Below are 23,281 nucleotides of genomic sequence, written 5' to 3' on the forward strand. Positions count from 1 at the left end.
CCCTCCCCGCCGCTCCCTCCAGGAGCTGCAGATCAGTTACACCTGCGGAGGCAAGTCAGAGGGAGGACTGCAGATTTAAGAATGGGTGGGGTTGGGTGGAAGCCGGATGTGCCTGAGGGCAGGTGAGAAAGGAGAGACAAAGGAGCTCCTGCCCTTCAGATTCCTCCCCTGGAGCAGGGCTTCTGCCGTGGACAGATGGATTGATGGACAGGCAGATGGACTGGAACCACATGAAGGGGTGTCAACCACACATGGGAACACGCCACACACTCGTGCATGTGCACACACCATGCGAAGTTACAGAAACACCAAACACAGGCATAAACAGCACCCACAGATTCACCCACCCCATCAGAAACAGACACACACACTCACAGGGACCCCCACCCTACCCCTCCATCCACACAGGAAACAAGTTTTGCAAAAGAGTATGCTAATCCTCTGCTCTATGATATTCTCTTCGTTTTTAAAAAACATGGGCGACACCTCTAAGTTGATTTTTCTCCCCACTATGTACCACAAGTGCCCTGTCACATAAACTAGAGTAAGACTCCAAGTTCCAGGGCAGATGATGATGGAGGTATGGGGCAGGTGGACTGGCAGGGCCTGGAGTCCAGGGCAGGGTTCGGGTGGTGGTGGGGGTAATGAGGGGCTAGATTAGAAGCCAGGCGGGCCCCTCTGCTGCAGTGTGGAGAGCAGGGACAGGAGGGAGGTGCTGAGGGTGGGCCCAGGGAGGTGGTGGTGGAAGGGCACATGGGTAAGGCTGCCTCCAGCGTGGAGGGCATGTGGCTGGGGCCTGGCCAGGGATAAGATCTCTGGGCTGGTAGAAGAATGAAGTCTGGGAGTGTCCAGCAGGATGTCCTGGGGGTGGGGGGTGGGAGAGGTGTAGAGAGCCTGGGGGGGGGATAGACAGGTGCCTAGGTGCAGACCCCGCTCAGGGCCCAGGCAGGAGATGACTGGGCCAGGAAGGGGAGTGGGGACTGAGGAGGGTGTTCAGTAGTAATCCAGTGGGTTTCCCAGAAAGTTAGAAGCCAAGGGTGATGGCGCTGGGGACTCTGTTTTCTCCAAGGGTGTGGGGACCAGATACAGGCAAATTCGAGTTACTGTAAGAGGTCGGGTATGAAGGGGCTCTCTGCACAGAGAAGAATGTTGGGTGGGTTTGAGGACAGGACCCATTCACAGCTGCGAGGAGGTAGGAGCTGAGACCCGGCAGGGTCAGGAGCACCAGCCTGAGGCAATAGAAACAAAGTGGACATAACTGTGGGTGGAAAGCTGGGAAGGCTCTGGTGAGGGGTAGCTGGACATCCAGGAAGGAGCCTCCTGGGCCAGATCCTAGGGGCAGGGGAGCGCCAGAAGGAGCGGGCTGGCCTCAGCGACCCTCCTGGAGCCCCATTGTAAAGTGGGGGCAGGACCCCGCAGGGGGCGCGGGCTGCGCTCGTGGGGACGGCCACCTGAGGCTTCGTGGGGCACAAGGACGTCCTTCTCGAGGGGTTGCAGGAGGTGGCGGTGGGCGCAGCGTGGGGAGCGGAGCCTGGGGAGAGCTATTGTCCTGGGCCCGAGCCTGCCCAGGCGGCGAGGCTGAGTGCGCCACCACCAAGCAGCTAATGCGTCCACGAGGCTGGGCAGGAGGAGCCCAGCTTCCTCTCCCTTTATCCATTGTCCCCAGTGATAAACGTCTTTGTTCAATCTCGTCTTCCCGCTGCTCCCACCGGATTCAGGGCCTGAGGATGACTCCTCCGGGGGCCGGGGAAGACACATTCCCGAATAAAATCCGGGCTGGTTGCGTCTGCCCGGACCTTGCCCGGGGCTGGGAGCCCGGACCCCAAGTGCCGCCTCGGGCATTTGCAGGAGTAGCTGTCTCCCGGGACGGGGGCGTGGGTGGACCATGCACCCTGGGGCTGGGAGGTGGGGAGGAAACACCCCACGCTCCCGCGCGAGGATGCTTGGACAGGAGGAAGCGGCCGGTCACCTCTCTGTGAGCGGGTTCGTCCCTGGGCCCGGGCCGCAGCCCCAGCCCAGCCCACCCTGGGGTTCAGCCCGACGCCCAGGCGCTGCTTTCCAGCCCCAACGCCCCGCCCCCCACCCCCTCGGTCAGTAACCCCGCGCCCCGCCCCCTACTGGCCCCGCCCCGCCCCCGCCCCGCCCCCTGCGCGTCCGGGCAGCGGCCGGAGCGCGGGGGCCGAGCGGGCGCACCGCCGGGGAGGGCGCAGGATCCGCGGCGCAGACCGTCGCGCAGACCGTCGGGCCGGCAGAGCATGGCGCCGAGGTGTGGACCTCTGGGGCCGAGGGGCGGGCAGGGGCGGCGGGGTCGCCTGGGCGGGCGAGCGGGCAGGGGACGCGCACGGGGAGCTGACCTGTGGTATGTCGTCTGCAGGTGGCCCTCGCTGCGGCCGCTACCGCGGCGCCTCCTGGACATGCTCGTACTTTTGGTCCTGCTCTTCGGGGTTCGCGCGGCCTCGACCGAGCCAGGTAAGAACAGCGGGGACTCGAAAGTACGCGCTTCAGGCCTCCCGCGCCCCGGCGCTTTGTGCGGGTCTCCGGCGGTGCCGACCTCCGCACCTCCAACCCATCTCGGCTTCGGTCCCAGGAGGCGGCCCCGGCTCTGCCCACGCGCACTGGTGGACCGCGGGAGGCAGGTGGAGGAACAGGGTGGGGTCGGTGTTCCGAGTGTCCCGCGCTGGTCATTCATTCTTCGGCTAAAGGGGTTCGCGCCACCCCCGCGCACCGCAGGATCCAGGGAGTGGGCTGGAGCGGTGTGGGCCCATAGCGCCGCGAGTCCCTCGAGTCGTGATCAAACTTCGGCGACTCCGCGGGGAGGTTGGTGCGCTCGGGGGTCCGCTCTGCTGGACGAGGGCCACCGAGGGCCACCGAGGGGCCAGGGCTGTGGTCGTGGTGGCAGTTGTTACACGCGCGGTGGCTCTGGAGACGCCCGGGCATCCACTGCCCGCCCTCCCGTGTCGCGGTCACTGGCCTCGTCCCTCTCAGCTCCTGAGCGGCCTCAGTGGGTTTCGCCCCTGGGCCCCGGGAGTGACCGTCCGCGGGGGCTGGCCGGTCTCCGGGGAAGACAGTGCAGTTCGGAGCGAAACCACTTAGTTTCCAACCTGTTGAGGCAAAACTGTCCTGGTTCCCCAGGGCCAGCCTTTGTGCGCCGCCGGGGCCGCCAGGCCTCTGTCCCTGCGGTCGCTGCGGTGTCGGGTTGCGCGCGGTCCCCTTTGATGCTGCTGAGCCTTCGGCGAACAATGCGCAGAAGTCCGTCGTTTGGCTGCACCCGCCGCTTTTCCCGCGTGCGCCGCCAACTGTGCCGAGGGCGCCGTTCAGCCGCGTTCAAACTCCCTCAGCCACCAGCTCCTGGGACCCCGTTCCTGACCACGCGGCTGCCAGGCCCTCTTCCCGACAGGCCCAACAATGGCCCGGGAGGAGGCGGTGTCGCAGGTGGGGGGGATGCTGGACCCCAGTTTGGTCACCGGTAAAACTAGGATGCTGTGCGGAGACATTTGTCAGCCGGCTCCTCCTGGTTCCAGTGGAAGCAGGAGACAGTAGCTGGTCACCACCGAAGCACCACACACGCTCGTCACAGCTGTTGAGGGAGGAGGGCCCTGATTGGAGGGAAGTCATTCTGCGGGAGAGAGAAGTAATAATTTGTTTCATTGTTTCCAACCGGCTTAGGTTAAATAGCAGTGCAGACCTTTTTAATAGCACCTCGTAAACATCTTCCAAAAGCACCTGCTTGTGGATAGCTGATAACGCATTCACTCCAGGGGGCACTTGGGGGAAGTTTGTCCTTACATGATCAGGGCCCTGAGTTCTTAGGGAAGGCTCGGGGCCACTTGGGGTGGCTAGTCAGGGCTTCAGGGGCTGTTCCCTCAGCTTACCAAGGAACATGGACACCCACAGGACCAAACTCCTTGCTGGAGCAGGAATTTGGAAGCCTAAGCCCTCATTTATAATCAGTAACAGGGAGAAAAGTGAAGACACTGGAGGTTGGAAGAATAGTGTTTCCTCGGAAGGAAGGGAGGGAGGGAGGGAGGGAGGGAGGGAGGAAGGAAGGAAGGAAGGAAGGAAGGAAGGAAGGAAGGAAGGCCTCTTCCACCCTGGCTAGCGGGATGCAGCTCTTTCTGAACCTGGAGGTTAATGCAGGAAGTAGGCTCAGTGGGGTCTGTGTGCTGCCCCCCCCCCCCCCCCCCCCCCCGCTGGGAAGACACAGGTTTCATACCCTGCTGAGACCAAGTCCCCTTGAATTGGGATGATAATTGCCCCCTGTAGGTGGTACCAAAGAAGAACTAACCTGTGTGAAATCCTGATTTAGCAGGGGCTCAATTTGTTTGAGAAACCCTTAAAAATCATTCTAGGCCCAGTTTGCTGATTTGTACTTTTTTTTCTGACCAGAAATGATGCATTTTCCCAAGTCTCTATCCTGCGCTTGACACACAGACACAGAAAATTCTTGCTGTTTTGTGCAAGGATTGGTCTTTGTGATTCTGATGTTCTTGAGTGGCATTTCATGCATTTCCCCCCTGACCGGAAGCCTGGCAGAAGGGGGGAGGCTGAACAGTGTTGATGACTCTGGAGGTTCAGTGCTGCCTGCATCCCAGTTGCTGGTGGAAGTGTGTGGACTCACTGGTTGTAAAATGGCCTTTGACCCTGGGAGGTGTTTGTGAGTCAGAGTCCAGGCTGAGGCACAGGAAAGTGTCCAGCCTTGTCTCTGAGGCATCTTGTCTCAGGCCTCTCCCACATGTGTCCTCGGCATCAGGCTCTGTCAGCTCCCTGCACCCGCCCACTTCTTGGGGGAGCTTCCAGATTGGGCTTGTAAGACACAGCCAAGACCCTACTGCCCCGTGTTGCTGGTGTGTCTGTCATCGTGGACCTAAGCTGATGGGAAAAAGGTCTTATCCCAGGCTGGCCTGCTTCTAGGTAAAGCTGTCACCAGAGCTCACCGGCTGGGGAGTCTTCAGGGTTCAGGAGTGGGACCTCTATGATAGTTTTGAATTTCAGCAAAACTTGTTTTTCAGGGTACTCCTGTTTTCCTTTAAAAGAAGGAGAGGGGGGAAAGCCCTGGGCAAGGAAACCTAGAAGGAGCAAAACCGACTGCATCCAGAAACTGACTCCAAATAGAGTGCACATGGGGCTCCGGGAGAGCCCTGCCCCGCCCGCCCTGGATTCACCTTAAAAAATACACATGTGCACGCACATATAAATGTGCATGCACACATGTGCATACACATGCACATACATAAATGCACATACATAAATGTACACACAGGTATGCACACACACATGCGTGCTCTTTGTCCACTAAAGTACCTGATTCTTCATCCAAACTGTTGAAAGGCTTAGTTCTCTGGGCCCCTGGGAGAGCTGGAGGGGCCCTGTGTGGGATGTCAGCCCCCCTCTGGTGTGGGCAGTGGCACTGCCCCAGAACAGCTCCAGGGCTGCAGCCCATGTGCAGCCCAGGGGGAGGAGTCCCCGTGATGCCCCACTACTCAGCTGTCTGTCCAGGATTGGGGTGGCCCAGTTGCTTCTCAGGACGGTGCTGCCCACACAGCCTCAAAGGTGGCTCTGTCAGGCCCTGCATGCTGCCGAGGTCAGGGCACACTGAGCCCCGGCAGGGCCTGGAGTTGGAGCATGTGTCAGAGACCCTACTCCATCCTGATACTTCCTCTGTGAGGCAGTGACAGAAGTGGGGCAAAGCCCAGTCTTCTGATTCAGCATGCAGCAAGCCTCTCCCTCATCCCTCATGGCATGAGGGCTGATGGGATGGGCCAGTCAGCTGAAGGGTGGCCTCTGGAATGGGGGCTCAGGGATCACATGAGAGTGTGGCTTGAGCAAGCTCGCCTTGCTGCAGCCCTGACTGATGAGCAGCCCCAGGGCCAGGTTCTGTCTGCAGTGACCCCTCCCCCAAGGCCCACCTGCAGATGTCACACTCTCTTCTGTGAGAACCCGATGCTGCCCCAGACGGCAGCCCCTCCTACTAGGACACAGCTGGCTAAGCAGCAGCTGTTCAACGCCTCAGGCACCAGCCTGGTTGAAAGTGGGCATCACAGGACCTGACACGTAAAAGCTCCTTGAAATTTGATGCAGTTGGTAGGGAGGGATGAAAATTGGGAAAATTAAAACATACGTGTGGTTTGACGTGCTTATAATAACATTACTCAATTTGATACATTTTGACAACAGTGGCCCAGAAAGATAATGAGAGCAGATGGGGGAGATACCGTGGGCTCTGGCCTGTGGAAACTGCCTGCCTGGCCAGGTCACATGGCTTCTCTGGACCCTAGGCCTGTCATCCCTGATGGTTTAGGTCTGGGACCAGTCCTCTGCCAGGCACCATGGGGCCCCAGAGCCCCTTCCTGCCATCCTTCAATTCGGGAAGGAGCCAGGATCTCAGCGCAGGTCTGGGTCCTCCTGAGACAGCCTGGGGCACCTGTGCCTGACCCTGCTCCCAGGCTGCCTGGGTTCCCTCCCCTAACCTGGGGCTCCTCCTCACCCCCCCACCTCCTCCCTGCATGAGCAGCAGGTGGTCACTTTGTAAAGCTACACAGTGTATGTAATAACGTACATTGTGTTTTATACCACACATCATATCTTTACATCACATGAGGTATCTTTGTATACCACACATTGTGTCTCCACACACCATCTGGTGTATCTCATAGAGATAAGAAGCCCCCAGTGGGCAGGGTGCTTTTCTGTTCTCCCTAGCACTACCCAGGGCTGGGAAAGGGTGGAAGAGGGATGCCGGCTGGCCGATAGTGCACATGATGCTTTAGATTGGCGGTCTGGGCCGATGCAGAATGGCTGTCAGAAGGAGCTTTTGATCATGGATGCGCTGAGTCAGATTCAATTTGGAGGCTGCAGGGCAGAGTGTCTGCTCCACCCGCTGCGCCTGCAGGAGCGTGTCCTGCCTGCCCAGCTCCTCTGGCACAGGCAGGCCCGAGCATGGCCTTTCTGGCTATCCTCAGTGAAAGCCCCAGAAAGGAGAACCTGTTTGCAGGCCCGTTCATCTTTCTGGAATTCCACGCTGGCAGGAGGGGTCACTCCTGGGCTGATCTATGATGAGGCAGGATAGGGCAAGGGCACCCAGCACTGGGCTGGGGTGACTGGTGGGGCTTTGACCACCCCTGGTTTCTGGAAGACCAGGAGATTTTGTGGTGGGCATGAGCCAGTGCTGGGTCCAGTTGGCCCAGGCACTGGCTGTGGGTCAGGGTTGACCTTTATAGGATATTTCCGGGGAAGAGACATCTGACCAGAGCCAAAGGCTGGGGATGGGGTTGGAAAGGTAATGGGGTGGGGACTGTGTGACGAACAAGCTCAGCGATGGGTTGTAGAGGCAGGGCTGGTGACTAGACTCCAGACACCATGTCCTATTGATGGATTGATTGACTGCTTTTGGTGGAGCCTGGACTGAAAGTCTGCAGATATCATGTGCTAGTTAATTTTTTATTCATTCAGTCTTTCATTAATTTTGGTCTGAAGTACTCATTTTTATGTTTTGCGTGGTTCCTTTGAGTAGATTCACAATTAGCCACAGTTTGGCCTCTGTTTTGAATCCAAGTTCAGAAATCTTTGAGACAGATAGGCATTGGCAGCTGAGCCTCCTGTATGTAGAGAACCTGCTGGCGTGGGCTGTTCTCCGTGAATGCGAGAGGCGCCCCTCTATTTTGTGGTGACTGGAGCTGGTGAGGAAGCAGTGCCGGGAGGGCACATCTCCGTATCCATTAATCTCGTTGTGGCACCCACCATCCAAAGCAAGCTTCTGGGAGTGTGAGGGCTCTAGAAGAGCAGCCGATTCAGCTGCTGGAGGCCCAATGGCCTTGGTAAAGACCCGAATCCAGGTGCCCCTTGGCCTCCCGGGTGAAGGGAGAGTTTTTCTCCACGCTAACATTTAGACTCCAGGGGACTGCATGTTTGGAGAAATCAGGTGGTTCACGTGGATGCTGCTGCTTTGACAATGTAAGGGCAAGAGTGGTCCTTCCCTGTGCTGTTGGGGAGGGCAGGGATATGAGAGGAGAAGAGGTGATGCCCCAGGACTCTCAGCAGACCAGCCAGCCAGCCAGCCAGCAGAGACCCAGCTCACCCAGTGGACTTGGGAGAGGAAGGACACCATCTGAGCTGGCCCTGTCTTCCTCTGAGGTCCCTTTGCCCTGTTGGCCCATGGAGGTCAGCCAGGGCTGAAGAGGCCAGATGTCAGGGCCAGCATTATTGAAGGCCTTACTTTCGCCTCCTGGCTGGTCTAGGGCTGGGACATGGTGGGTGAGGCCTGGCTGGTTTCCCTGCTGGGTCTGGCAGGGTGAGTCCCATCATGTGACCTCTTTGTCCATCTGGCCATTGACTTCATGTTGCCTGTGCGCGTGATTGAGCACCTTCTAGGTGCAAGGTGCCCTGCCTGCCCCAAAGGACAGGCAGGGGACCACCAGAGTTTCTCCCATCGGGGCCCTGCAGTGAGGGAAGGATGAGGGAGACAGTGTAGGTCGTTACCTCCTGGGTGGGCCAAGTGCATCCACTGTGGGGTCTGGATTTCACCGAGCACTTTGGGTCCTCACTCTCCTAACCTTGGGAGCCCCCTTAGCCAGTGTTGGGGCTGAGTGTAGGGGCTGTGGCTGGGGACCTTGGGGGACATCCCTCCGATTGGGCATGGTTAATGTACACTCTGCTTTCCCTGGTGATCTGGGCACTATCACTTTGAACATCTTGCTAATTTGACAGATGAAAAACACCACTTAAAGTATTTTATGCATTTTCACTCATTAATGAAGCGATGTTCTAATGTGTTAACTGGCCATTGAGGTTCTCCCTGGTCCTGACGTCTGCTCTGGGCGTGCTGTCATTCCTCGAGGACTTCCGTCTGCTCATGGCGTCATCTCTGCAATGGCAGGTTTTGCATAGTTTTCTGGTTTGTGGTCGGCCTTCAATAGGGGGTGTGTTGTTCCTTAAAGCATGGAGTTGTTGTTTTTCTTTCATTTTTATGGCCTCTTCCTAAGAGGTGGGACACGAGTGATAAGCCCAGCTCGGGGACCCTCGGCTGGGCTCCTCGTATTGCAGGGATGATGAGGGGTAGTGAGGATTCCGTGAGTGAAAGTGTGCAAGGCTGGTGAGCAGTGTGTGTGGGGGGCACGCACTACACGTCAGCCATGATCTTTACTCTGTCTTTGTGGGTGTGGAGTGGAACTGGTCCTTGCAGGAAACAACAGTGGAGTCGCCAAATTGCGGACAATTACAGCTGGCATGCACCTTGCTGGTCACTTTGTGTTTTGGGATGGAATGTGAGTTAATTCCAGCTCTGCCCCTGACCTTGGGCAGGTTCCTCACCCTGCCTGTGCCTCTGTCTCAGATCTGTGAAGTGAGGAGGATGGTGGTTCCTCCTGGGTGTAACTGTAGGGAGCCCACATCCAATGTTGGCTTCCTGGGGTGTGGCTTCCTGGGATGCATCCTGACCACCCCTCACTGGGCTCTGAGGGAACCACGATGGGGAAGGCTCTAACCCAGCCATCAGGGCAGGGCCTGGTGTGCACTATGAGCTGGAAATGGGTTCACATGACTGGCACGTGGCTGTGGGCTGTGCCCATTGAGAACATCATATGTTGGACGGAGCCCACTAGCTCCCATCACCAAGTCCTCCAGGTGTTCTGGGCCAGGCAGCGTCATGGCCATGCCCATCCCACACATCTGCTGCAGGGATCCAGGGAGCACACACCTGCCTCTGCTTGTTGGATCTGGTTACTGGGCTGCTGTGGTTTTTTTTAAAAAATTTCCTGTTGAGATTCCACGAGGCTGTCAGGAGACACCCGAGAAGGCTGTCAGGAGGCCTCTTGTTCTCTCTGATTGGGTGGGGAGCTGTCCGGCAAACAGGTCTGTCCCTGGTCTGTGCTTTGTAAATCTGGACATAGCCTGATGTGGTGCTGTCAGGGAGAGCTTGGAGGACAGCATTCAGCTTCCTTTCTGTCACCTGTCCCATCAGACTTCCAATCAGAAAGAAGGAAAGGTGCCATTAATCCCTACCTTTGGGGTCCTCTCCACCTATCCCTGGGTCCTGAGGAAGGAGAAGCACCCCCCCCCCCCAGCTGTCCAAACTGCTGCTTCTGCCCCATGCCCCCCTAGCTCAGACATCTCCTTCCCTCACATGCAGTCTGAGGGTTTTAAAAAGGCAGGTTCCCTCGGAAATCCCCTAGGATAGGACTGAAGGGGCTCTGGTCCCAGGCAGGCGGGTACCCAGTGGAGCCAGCCCATCAGTGGAGCTGGGAGAAGTTTTTCTAAAATAAATAATTATTTCAGCTAAACAGCTTTCTGTCACCCCAAGCATGTCCCTACCCATGTCTCTCAAGAGCCTCTTGGTCCCTGTGGGGGAGGAGGAAGGCCCTTTCTGAGCCCAGATGTCTGTCCAAGGCCCCTGGCCCTCCTGCCCTGCTTCAGAGGCTGACACTCTGCTCACTTCTCCGAGTCTCCAGACTGACCCTCATAGTGCTGCAGGTCACTGAAGGGAACCCATCTTCATCCAGGGTTGGCAGTCCCCTTGGGCAGCCAGGACCTTCGTTTTTGGCTAAAATGAGCCTCCATCCCTAGGGGACTCGGATCTAGCCAGAATTCTTTATCATTATGTTATAATTCATAACCTTATAATGTGAAAATAATTAAGATGGCCATGGGAGGTTCAGACAGCAGAAAGGAAAAAGTACCCATTTTAACACAATCTTTCCTGTCATTGTGGGGGAAACCTGACATTTTAGACAGACCTGGCCCACTGTCCCTGTGGTTCCTGACCCCCAGCCTGGCCCCGTGACAGATCCTTCTCTGGGTACAGAAGCCTGAGGGCCTTGAGGAGAGCGAAGGGCATAGGGTATGAAAACAGCCCCACCCACCAGTGAGAGGGCAGACCCTGGGCTGGCATTCTGACACCTAATGACCCCACATTTAATAATCAAGACAGAAATCCCTTGTTTATACTTCTACTTCCATAGCACATGTGGTCAGCCGAATGACAACCCCCAAAGTTGTCTGTGTCCTAATTCACAGAGCCTTAGGTGATCAAAAGAGCTATGCAAATGTGATTCAGGCTCTTGAGCTGGTGAGAGGATCCTGAAATTACCCAGGAGGGCCCTACCTGTCATCCCAGGGTTCTAATAAGTTGGTGTGGGGCAGGAAGGTTAGAGTCAGGAAAAGGAGACTTGATGATGGCAGAGGTTGGTGGCAGAGGTCAGAGGGAGAGACTGGAAGATGCAGGAAGGGGCTGAGAGCCGAGGGTGCAGGCGTATTCTAGAACCTGGAGCCTCTGGAAGAAAAGCAGCCTTGCCGACACCTTGATTTTAGACTTCTCGCTCCAGAGCTGTACGAGAGCAAACTTGTGTTTTTTGAAGCCTCTAGTACTGCACAGCGTGCCATTAGGTCACTGGAAGGGGTGGAATGACGGTAACTGCAAAGCCTTTCATGTGTAAAGTGCTGCTTCAGGTCCATGTGAACCTCTGATAGGTCCTAAGGCCTTGGGACCCCCTCCCCTCCTGTGTAAGAACCCTGGAATGTCCTTCCTGACCTCTGAGGCCTGTCCTGCACACAAGCACCCCAGGCTGTGGGCTAAGATAAGTTAAAGATGGGGCGCTGGCTTCAGAACCTTTCAGAGCTCAGTGGGACCTCCTGTTCTCAGGCCCCAGGATGACTTTGGGAACAGTACATCAAGGGGCCACCTGGGGCCACAGTGAGCTTGGAGGGGTGGGAGGCTTGAACCAGGGAGGGAGGTGGTTAGACTAAGAACAGATGAGTGAGGACCCGGTCCCTGAAGATGGTACTGGAGAGAATGCCTGGGTATGAGAATGCCTGGACAGGGTCCTGCGGCTGCAGTGCTGACTATTGATCAGGCCCTGGTGTGGGGGGCTGTCCTGGGACTTCATACGGTGGCAGGTGAGTGTTACCCTCCATAAGGTCAGACAGGGACCCACCCTTCTATTTTTGGAGAATGAGACAAATGCTACAAACAGGTTCCCAGAAAGTTCCAAATGGCCCACGGCCCAAGTGTGTTGTAGAAAGAGTTTATAAAGTAAAGCTGACCAGGTGCACAGAGCACACAGTGCTTGCCAAGGGTGACACAGGCCAATAAGCCAGGATGAGTGTTTGTGAGCCCTCAGTCATCCAGATGCTGCAATGGGCCTTCTCTTATCTGGGATGGCGCTTGGGAATTGGTACCAGACTGGGCTTACTTATGAAAATGGTTAAGCTGGTCACATGCAGGAGGCTGTGCTCTCAAGACTTTTAAGTTCCATCTGTCATTTGCCTCCATAGATTGGACATTTTTAACCTGTTTTTGATGCAGGGATCTTTTTAGAGAGCTCACGCATTTAGCAAAAGCAGAGGACATCCAGGCGAGTGGCCAAGAGCTCAGCCTGGTTCTGTGGGCATCAGGGAAAGCAGCACCGTGCAGAGGGCTGCGGGGGGAGGGCTTGGGAGCTGGAGGCTTCCTAGGGGCTTTCTGGGTACAGTGAGCTCTCATTCTCACCCCCAACTCCCTAGGCCCGTCTTGGGTCAACAGCACCAGGGCTGGCCCAGCAGGACAGGTCACTTCCTGGCCAGAGGACGGCCACAGGGAACCTCGGGGTCCTTTGTGAAATAGGCCTTTTGAGCCTGAGGGGACTTTGGGAGGGTGGGTATAAAGCTGCACCTCAGGGTCTTGGGTGGGGAGAGGGGCAGGGTGGCATTTCTCTGCTCAGATTCAGAAATCAGGGGAGGCTTGGTGATTCTGGGCTACAAAAGCCCCTCCTTTGTAGTCTGGTCACCCTAGCTACCGTTTATGTCCCAGCCAGCAGATTTAAATACTAAATGAATTGGGTTGTTACATCTCTAGTTAGTGAGCAGTAGTTGGACTGGAAGCTGCAGCACACACCTGCCCACTAAGTACATTCGCACCATTGTGCCACTGCCACCACCATCATCACCAGAACTTGACATGGTGCAGAACTTTAACTAGGAAGAAGGTGAATGTGGGTGGACACCCTCAAAACCCCATCACCATGCTGGTGGAGCCCACAGCATGTGGGAGAGACCAAGGTGGGTGGGTGTCAGAGAGGCTGGTCCTAAGGACAGGTGGGCCGACCCCCCAGAGCCTTTGCTGGGCACTGCATTGAGAGAAGGGATCTGGGTCCACCTGGTTGTATTGTGCAATTTTCATGACTTTTCAGATAATTTTATTTTGTGAAATTATGAAGTCAAACAGGAAAGCACACTTAGTATTTGAACCCCAAACAATGCAGGACACATGGCCTCTCTCCCTTCCCAAAGGCCACCCTCCAAACCTAGCTCACAGCTCTAGTTTTCAAATACTGGTTATTAGTCTGTTACTCGGCTAGGAGGCGGGGCCTAGGTGGTTCTGAGAAATTGTTTGGATGCTTTTATGGGTGGAAAGAAAAATAAAAGGTAGCTTCTGGAGAAAAATGAAATTGGACAAATAGCACAGTCTCGGGCCAAGACACTTATGGGGACAGGTTCTTATGTGCTCAGGGCACCCACAGACCCCCAGGGCCCACTTGAGCCATACACCGGCCCCTGGGGGGCAGGAGGTGATGGAGGGAGCCACTGGTTGTCACGGAGCAGCACCTGGCAGGCCCCTCTCCTGTAGCATACGTCCCTGCACCCCAGCCTGCAGGGAGCATGGGCAGCACAGAGTTAATGGGCACCTCCCTGTGGGTGTGAGGGGCACTGGGGAGCCAGTATCTGTGAGTTCTTTCATCGCCAATTGAAGACGGGAGGTCCCCTGGGATGAAAGCCCCTTTGTGCCCTGCCTGAGCACAGCTTGAAGTCTTGGGCTCCGTTCACACGGCACCCCAGAGCAGGTAGTGGATGGCCCTCTCGCTGCAGGAATGTCCCCACGAGGCACTGCAAACAACCTCCTCCTTTATTCATGCTATCAGTTCATGATGCCTGACGATTTGGGTCCCAATTATTTCTAGAGAAGGAGAGGAAAGGTCGTGCTGTCTAGACACTAATCCAGCAGGATTCCGTTTCTTCCTGGGCCTGTATCCTGGCAACAGGATTATGGCTGGTGGGGGGCTGGCATTCCCGAGGCCCTCTGAGAGTGGGGGCCCCACTCCTCCTGCTCTCTGGAACCTTCTGGGGCCAGCAGTGGGGTGTGGGCAGGGAAGGCAGCATGGTCACCAAGAGACAGTGGTGCAGGATTCGAGCAGAGAAGGAGCCACAGCTCCTGGGACCCTGGGCGGGGGATTGGGTGGCCAAGGCCATGCATGAGGGGAGCCTCAGAGTCTGCTGGAAGCTCTGTGTGGCTGAGTGCAGGCCCTGCTCCCCAGCCCAGTTCCATCAGCCCTGCCACACATTCCTGCCTTTTACTGGAAAGGGCAAGAAGGGCACTTGGCTAATGCCCCATCTGAGCTCCTTACCCATGTGCCCCCCCAAGCTGGAAGACGTGTGTCCCTGCAGCTCCAGACGGGCTCCCCACGGGTTCTGCAGTGGCATCTACACTGGTTCCTACTGTGTTAGGTTAGTTGCTGCCTGTGGGTATCCCGCTCAGCACCCTGTGGTCTCCCGCTGGACAGACTGGCAGACTGATGGGTTCTGGGCCAGATCAGACTGTGTCCCTGAAGCGTTTGCAAGCTTTGCCAAAATTTTAATCCTGCGCTTAGTGTCTCCTGCAAAGGGACCCCGGAGGCAGAGCTGCCATCCAGCTGGGTGGAGCAGTAGGAGTGATGGTCACGGGTTGTAGCAATTGGAAGGGGGGAAGGAGGCCCCAGTGAGTGGAAGCTGGGGGTTGATTAGTAACAAGTGCTCCCCCCTTCTTACTAGCCTGGCAGACAGCTTCAGGAGTTCCCCAGCGCCTCCTCCGACTGACAGCTGTTTTGGGGAGGCATCAGTCAAGTTCCTCTCACACTCCCTTGTGTCCTGGCTCTGTCATTTGCTGCCCTCATTCTGCCCACGGGAGGTCTGAAATGGGTGCAGAACATAGCTGAGCACACAGCCTCCCCTCCCTCCTGAAAGTAAGGGGGTGGTGCCCCTCTGCCCACCTGCCAGACCCCTCTGCCCTTAGAGGAATCATTGGCAGTTAGCGTCATGAAAAACCACTGAATATGAGAAGCTAGGTTCTCCTTTTCTTGCTTGTCCTGCTCTTCATCTGATCGGGAAACCTCTGCAAATCATGTGGCCGCTCCCACAGGCCCTTCCTTCTCTGCTTCCCACCTGCACCGGAGACATAGAGGCGCAGCAGGTAAACCAAGCTTAGATTATTTTAAGGTCGGCCATGTACTCTTGGTGCCTTCCTTATAGGGAGACTCTGTCTTGCAAACTCCCAGGAATTAAGGATGTAGGGGAGCAGGGCCTTTTAGATCCTGACACCAAGGCCCAGGGACCAGCTCCACAGGAGACAGCAAGTGTACCACATAAGTAAACATTTTCTGCAGGGTCTTCTCGGGGATAACTGCACCTTTGGGATCTCTGAGCACTTGCAACCTACTATGTGTGCAGGCAGGTACTGCGGAGCCCCTGACATTCAACTTGGGGCCACTGCTCCCTTTATTCGCAGTTTGGTGGTGGTTCCCACCACCCCCATCCCAACATGCTTACACACACTCACACAGCCATGCTCACACACGCTGACGTACACATGCCCTAACACACAGACACAATCACCCAAGCCCACCTTGAGGTTTAACTGGAGTAGGACCCGCACCCCAAGAATTGGCTCAGAGGCTACTGTGTAGCCCCCCTACCCCCCTGCACGCTCCCCTTCCTCCTGAACTCAGCTTCCTCCCATGCTCTTTGGCCCCCATCACCTCCCCCCTATCGGGGTGACCTCTTCTTCCTCTGCTCCTGACCTCACCTGCCTGTCCTTGGAGGTGCTGTTGGGGTCGCAGGCCCTAGGCCCCTCTAGGGAGCCCAGCCAGAGGTTTCTTCGCTGGTCACTTGTCCAACCTAGAGGGAAGAGTCTGCAGACCCTTCCCACCTGCCACCCCAAATTCCCTATCTGCGTCTCTGTGGCCTGGGAGAGAGACTGTGGGTGGTATTCCAAGGGGTGCTGGGCAGGCCCATCCCTAGAGGGACTCCCTCCTGTTTCAAACTCTGATTTGAGATTGCATTTGCTTCATGAACCTCTACCCTGCCTGGCAAACCCCTCCACCCCTTGGACCTGGCACCTGCACCCTCTGCTCCAGGTTCTGGTCTTTCCTCTGCCTGCCTGGTGCCCTGGGTTAGCGGAGTCATCTTCCCTGGCAGGGACTGCAGCCTCCTGGTACCTAGGGGGCCAGGCTTACAGCAGGGGCTCAATAAATGCTTCCCAATGGATGGATGGAGGGACTTTTGAATGAGGGTTTATGAAAGACTTATGATTTAGGCCAGAGGTGTCGTCAGTCCCCTGCTTCAAATGACTGTCCAAGGGGCACAGGCCACCGGCTTTAGTGGCAGGTAGTAGGGATGCAGAGGCATTCCCGCACCTCTAGGTCATGAGGGTCTCCCTGGGTGGGTTTTGAAGGTGGTCGGTATGGAATTGCAGGAATACAAAAGGGATGTGGGAAGCCAGGCAGAGAGACCTCCTTTACAATTTGGCCTGCCCCCCTGCCAGCTGCCAGGTGGATGCTGGTCATCAGCCGTTCATAATGGTCATGAGGCCCGAGGCCAGGTGGGAGCAGGAAGGGCCCACACTTTCCGGGGCACAGTGAATGCTCACTGGCCAAGTGAGAGCCGGCATTGTCCCTGGGAGACCGCTGTTCTGTGAGGGAGCCTCCTCTAGCCTGGGAGTAGTTCTTTGAAGAACCAAGAGGCTTTAGGTGTCCTTATGGTGTGACCAGCTGTCACTGCTGCCTTCTCCTTATCTGAGGGGAGCTCAAGTTGGGGCTCGGGACTGAGCATGGTGGCTTATGTTTGGGTGTCATCTGGGTCCTGGTGCCATCTAGTTAACGCTTGCTAGCCTGGGTGCCTTTGAGAGTTTCGGTCCCTTCCTTTTTCCCTCCCAGAATGTGGTCAGGTGACTTGAAGAGAGAAAGATGTGGGAGCTGCCGCCCCCGGGAGTTTCCCAAGTGGGGACAGGACCATAGGCAGTCAAGTCCGAGTGCACAGACCAGCGTGGGTGACTGCCTCTGTTGGGGGAGTGTGGCCATTTGCCTTCACTCAAGACAGTGAGTCAGCCTCATTCTTCGAGCCCCTGTCTCTGTAGGGTCAGCCCAGGTTGGCACTTTCTCCCTGTCCCTGCTGTGGGGCCCTGGCCGTAAGTCACCCAGGCTGATGCTGAGTTAGTTAGCTCAGGTTTGGCCAAACATTAACCGGCCGGATCAGCCCCCCGCCCCCCGTTTTCTGGAAGAATGACTTCATTTTCACCCCGATGATTGTCCACAGCCACCTGTGTCCTTCCTCCCTGCAGTGTCAGGTGGTCCCAGGGCTGCTGGCTGCCGGGGGCATGGGAGGACCCCAGACCTCAGGAGTTACTGAGACTCACTCAGGGTCCCAGTGGTGGAAGGAGCTTCAAGTGGCTGTGAGCAGCACAGCGCTGAGCAGAGGTTTGGGGGGTGACCACTCTAAACCAGATGTCCTCTGAGCACATGGGTAGCTCAGCCCTGCTACCGAGGGTTCTGAGAGAACAGAACTTCCCTCCTTGCAAAGACTGTGTGTGTGGGCATGTTTGTGCATGTGTGTGTACATGTGTGTGGTGTGGTGTGCATGTGTGTGCTTCTGTGTGTGTTAAACTGGGCCTCCTTTGGAGCATTTATACAGGGCCGGGTCAACTGCAGCACCTGGACTAGTGTGACTACCGGGTGGCCTGAGCTGGGAACAGCCAAGTTGTGCTTATGTTTGGATGTTTCCTCCCTGTCTCATATCCTCAGAGCTTGTGCATCACTTGTGTCTTCACTGCCCACTGCCCCTTGTTTCCTATGTGAGCACAATGTTCCCAGAGAGGACTCATGACCTGGTTCCCCTCCCTGCTGTCACCCCAGTCACTTTTGGGTGCAGACCCCAGGAGGCAGATGCAGGGCCCCCTTCCACTCACTGGCAGTCCCAAGAGGTATCCCATCCCCTCCACCCCAGGCTCTGGCTGGGATGCTGCTTGGCGAGGGTGCTGAGCCTGTGGGTCGGACTCCGCCTGCTGGGCAGGCCCCCTCCTGCCCCTCGCCCATCAGCCCTGACCTCACCGCTGCGTGTCAGGACACCACCATCCTTAGCCTGGTAGGAGGCTCTGGGAGGCCGCCCGGGCTGCAGGGCCTTTGTGCTGAGGTTGGGCTCAGTTATTAGCATGTGGATGATATTGGCTCTTGTTCTCCGGACCTGGGGTTTGGCGCATCAGCTCCTCTGCTGGACAGTGGGGTCCCACCGGCCCTGAGCACCCAGCGCTTCAGGGTTACCATCCTGAAACCCTTCAGCCTCTGGGTTCTGATTTCTGTGCTCAGTAGACTGTTGGCTCTGACTTCCTGGCAGTCAGCTTGGGGAACGCTGAGCCTGCTACTGCTGCTGCTGCTGCTTTGGGGCTGACAGAACAAGGTGAGGCCTCAGGGATTGGACTCAGGAATTTGGGCTGGCACCTGGGCCATGAGCTCAGGTCTGACTAACAGCTCTGACTAAGGAGGAGCCCAGGAGCTATGACTCACAGCCTTGGGGCCTCCAGTGGCTCCTGCTCCTCTACAGCGAAGGCTGCTTCCCAGCTGCTTCCTGGCAGCTTCTCCAAATCCTCCAGGGAACTGGGACACCAGGTATCCTGGTTGGAGCCAAGGTGGGTGGACGTGCTCATGCCACCTCCTCCATGCAGCCCTTCTAACTACTGACTGCCCCCTTCCTATCCCTCCATAGGCACCCTTTGTCCTGCTGCAAGGGGTTAGGGCCCAGGTGCCCTCAGGGCTTGAGAAGTTAGTGGGTGAGGGAGGCTGTTTACCTTGGATGTGCTGCACAGTGGGTGACCACCCTCAGCCCACTGGGTACAGGTGGTGACAAGCTGGCCAGGGGTGGGGGACTGGAGGTCAGGAGACTCCAGGACATGAGGGGGTGGTTTCCGTGTGCATTCTGTGCTCCCTCTCCTTGAGCAGGGAACAATCGGATTCCTTTTCATTGGGGTAAAATTCACACAGCAAAACATTAACCATTTTAAGGCAAACAATACAGGTACCTTTAGAATATTAACGTTATCCAACCATCCTACCTCTAGTTCCAGAACTTTCTCAACTCTGAAGCACTGCCGGTTATCAGTCAGCCCCTCCCTCCCCTCCCCCAGCACCTGGCAGCCACTGACCTGCTTCTGTCTCTGGGGATTTGTCTGCTCTGGGCATTTCACATAAATGGGATGTCAGGGTCTGGCATCTGTCCCTGAGCATCATGTGTCCCAGGTCCATCCATGTCGTAGCCTGTGTCAGTGCTTCACTCCTTTTCCTGGCTGAGTAATACTCCACTGTAAATTTCTTAACTTTTAAAACAATTCTTATGTAAAGGAAACATCTCTAGACTGGCGCTGTGGCTTTTGAGCAGGTGACCCAGGACACCGGGCAGGTAGAGAAAGAGGTAGGTGCCCCTCGGGCTGCAGGTCCTTCTGTGCGGTTACCGTCAATGGCTGTCTAATTGGTGGTTATGTATAGACACATTCCCTCTGTGTCCGTTTACCCGCCTCAGCTGCTGCTTCAGCGTCCTTTGTGAGTTGGTCACGGCTGCTATGTGACCCTCAGCTGCGGGTCCCTGGGCCATCTGCTCCTGGCTCGTCCTACACTGGTGCAGGGGCGGGGAGTGTATGTCGTGAAGTGGGGGTTGGGACCTGGGGGTCTTGGTGGTATCCATGCATGTGCTGTGACTCCCTATGGTGGGTCCCTTTGCCCTCTGGCAGGGCAGGCTGCTTGAAAGGATTAACATGGCAGGAAGGGGGGCCCTCCCGACACCCTGAGGCCCTCAGCCACCTGCCTGGTTGCCAGGGAGGAGGTTTTAGGTGGGCCCCCTTGACCACTGCCCAGAATGGCTGGGCCCACCCAGGATAGGCTCAGGGTCACTCTTGGTGACCCTGGGTCCAGTTACAAAGGCGGGTAGAGAATGTGAGTGGCTGCCTAAGCTCATGAAAACTCAGGAATGTGGAGAGGGCTGGTCCTGGCCTCTGGTCTTCTGGTTCCTCTGGTGAGTTTGCTTTCATTTTTAGGCAAAGACCACCCCGAGAGGCCTTTTATCTGGCTGGGCAGATTTCCGGCAGAAGCCCCCAGCCCCAGCCCCAGCCCTTTCATCAGCAAGCCCTTATCAGGGACAGGCCAGCCCAGGGAGCTGGAGTCATGAGGCCCACCAGTCGTTCCATGGTCACCTCACGCACATGGCAGGTCTGTGGGTGACTCAGGGTTTCGGGTGGGGGTGGGGGTATCTAAAGGAACGAACAGGAACGTGTGGGTAACAGGCATGCCCTCGCAGTCTGCTGTCCAGCAGGCGCCTGGTCATTTGTCTTGCAGGTGATTTATTTGCAGGGTTGGGGTCTGACATCCGGGGAGGTCACATTCCAATCATAACAGCTTATCTGGGCTGTCAGATTGGCCTGGGAGGGGGCCTGAGACAGAACAGAGCTCTAGCTGGTCTCTCCCCCTTCCCTCCACAGGGAGGTGTTTGCAGAGACCTCCCTTAAGCACCTATTGTGTGCGGGGACAGTGCTGGAGTCCTGGGTCCACCCACCTGCCATTGCTCACAACCAGGGGGAGTTAGGTGGGCAGGACCCCCCCAACACAGCAGCCACTGGGTGCAGAGGAGGCCAGACCCTGATGACATGGGAGAGGGGGGTTTTGATGCCCCTAGATGATGACATCCTCAAGGCCCCAGTTGCTGTCCTAGGTACATTTCCAGACCCTATAAATTTCTCCCCAAGGCCCCAGGAGGACCCCCAGCTGCTCTCTGTGGCTCTCAATATTTGTACTTGAGACCATTTCAGACCCAGACCCAGGACTAGTGGGGGTAGGTGAGGACTGGGCCGGCTGGGGCAGACGTGGGCCGTGGAGGAAGGGGAGGTGTGCGAGCATCCTGAGCCATGCCCAGCTGGCTCTGTGGTCCACAGGGAGGTATTTACAGATGGCCTAGGGGACCCCAGCCTTCATGTCTTCTGGCAACTTGGTCCAGTCAAGTTGCAGTCAGGTGTGAATGGTGTAAAGACTTACCAAGGGCCAGGTGCCTCCTCAGCATCTGGACCTGCCCTGGGCTGAGGGACGCAGCCTCTGGCTGGGAGGACATCTTGGGGTAGATGGGTCACCTCCACCTGGGACCCTGGAGAGGAGCACCCCCAAAGGCCTCTTTTGGGCTTGGCGGAGGATCAGCCCATCCCATGGGCAGAGCAATGGGCTCCCCACAGGCTGGGCTCCCCGGCAGCCCTCTGAGGTCCTGCTGCATTTGGGACGTCTCTGCTCCTGCCTGTCATCCTCAAGACTCTGGAATAGGTCACTTGGTTGACATCTCTCCCATGCCCATGCCCCTGAGGTCTCCTCACTGTGAAGACAGGACTTGGGACTTGGGACCTGCTCAGTCCCCTCCTGCCTGGAGCTTGCTCATTGCTTCACTTGTCAGAACACCCCCCTCATCTGCCCACCGGACTTCCGGAGTTATGCCAAGTGTGCTGTCACGGTGACCCCGAGAAATGCCTCCTCCAGGGCACCCTCATGGTCCCCTTTTCCTGTAATGCCTGAGAAAACTCCAAATAGGTACCAGAGAAAAACAGTGATCGCACAGATGTTAATCCTCTTTGAGACAACATAATAGTTTAGCCTAAGAAAATAATCACAACAGTTTCGTTTTGAAAGGGGTCACAGACTCTCTTTAATGTTTAATTTCTTTTGACCCCTAAGTATTAGAGAAGAGTAAGGAGAAAGAAACTGTTGTTTGCTCAGATATCAGGAGGAAGTTTGGATGATGGGAAGGAATATTTCATTCAATCTTAAGATTAAAGGAAAAAAAATCTTTATTTTTATAGGTACATTCTTAAAAGACTTCCAAATACTAGGTTCTTGATACCCAGCACACGTGGATGGGACTGTCCTGGTCCCATTCTGGAGATGAAGGTACACGGCTGGGCTGGGCGCTGCCCTGGGTGGTGCTGGGGGCTGAGAAGGGGCGGGAACTGCTCAGGCAGGCCCCTCGCACACCCTTTCGACCAAAGTGCCTCCTGCAAGAACAGGTTGGGGACCCTGTGAGGGGCCATAGCAGGATGCATTCCTGAGTCCTGGCTCCCTGTGTGCCTCAGTGGCTGCTTCCTTTACCCCGACAACCTGCGCCTCTGGCCGGCTGTGCCATTCTATTGGGTCCTGTGTCTTCTCTGCATCTCAGTTTTTCTTTCTTGCAAATGGGCTCACAAGAGCTCCGGCTACAGGAGGTACTGTGAAGATGTCGTGGTGGTGCTGAGGAGCGTTTAGCTGGGGGACAGGTGCCAGGTAATGTTGGCGAGCCTCTCAGGGACCCTCAGGCCCATGGGCAAGCTCTCTGGAAACCAAAAGGTAACATGGCACCTTTGCAGGAGGACTGGGGGGTACAACAGCATCTCTGTACTTTGACACCGAAGCAGGGCGGCAAGGTGACTTCCACAGGGACAGAGGTGGGGGCTCTGAAACCTCTGCTCTCAGCCCAGAAGCCTGGCTGTGGCGGACGCTGCCCAGCAGAGAGTTTGCTCCTTCTCAGCTGCAGATGGGACTTTCCTCGGTCTGCTGGTGACTGGCAGCGGTTCTAGACTCTGTGGCATCTGTAAGCAGGGCGGGTCCACTACATTTACAGTCAGCTCGGAGAAGAACCCCAGAGGGAATGAGAGACTGGATTTGCAACTCCAGCCTTCTGCCAGCGCCCTCTTCCTCACCATGTGACTGTCGCCCAGTGGGTTTGGGTGAGCGCGAGGGCGTCGGCTGGCAGCTGGGGAGAGACGGGGCGCTGCCTCATGCTGCCCAGGGGTCCCGGTGGGTGTGAGCTGGCGCAGTGGAGCCGATGGAGCGGGGCTAAGGCCACCGAAGAGGTTCCTACGGGGTGAAGGTGTCAGGTCTGGCCTGGGGCTGGGGTGATTCGGGGTCCTTGTAGACAGTGTCCTCTCAGAAAAAAGTTTCGAGGGGAACCCATCTAAAATCCTGCCTTGGGTGCTCTCACCTCTTCTGTCTCTTCAGTGAAACGTCCTCCTGGGTGACACTTTCAACAGTCATGTCTTTAGCCCATGAGGTGGGACCTCATTTAGAAGTGACCCCGGCCCTCTGGGAGGGGGGACCGTGCCCGCGCCTTCCTCCTGTGGGACGGGGCTGGGAAGCCGCCGCCTCTGTCCGGGCCGCCGTCCAGCTGCGCTGAGGGGGAGCTTCCCCCTTGAACTGGGCCGGTATGAAGAGGGGCTGTGCCTGGCGCCCCTGTAAAA

At 56.8% G+C, this 23,281-nt stretch overlaps 1 protein-coding gene across 2 annotated transcripts in view; it reads left to right on the forward strand.

Annotated features, from left to right (window-relative positions):
* The first annotated feature begins 2,149 nt into the window (after positions 1-2,149).
* The window catches only part of LOC308558042 (collagen alpha-1(XVIII) chain-like), a 76,336-nt gene continuing 55,204 nt past the window's right edge, over positions 2,150-23,281 (forward strand). Inside the window, exons 1-2 of one of the 2 annotated variants that reach the window (XM_081139103.1) lie at positions 2,150-2,266; positions 2,375-2,469. In XM_081139103.1, coding sequence (XP_080995229.1) covers positions 2,256-2,266; positions 2,375-2,469 — 106 coding nt within the window. In that variant the 5' untranslated portion in view covers positions 2,150-2,255. The remainder of the gene's footprint in view (positions 2,267-2,374; positions 2,470-23,281) is intronic. The other variant, XM_081139104.1, reaches the window with a different exon arrangement.

The sequence above is a fragment of the Miniopterus schreibersii genome (assembly GCF_964146895.1).
Source record: "Miniopterus schreibersii genome assembly, chromosome: 5".
In the NCBI taxonomy this organism is placed as follows: Eukaryota; Metazoa; Chordata; class Mammalia; order Chiroptera; family Miniopteridae; genus Miniopterus; species Miniopterus schreibersii.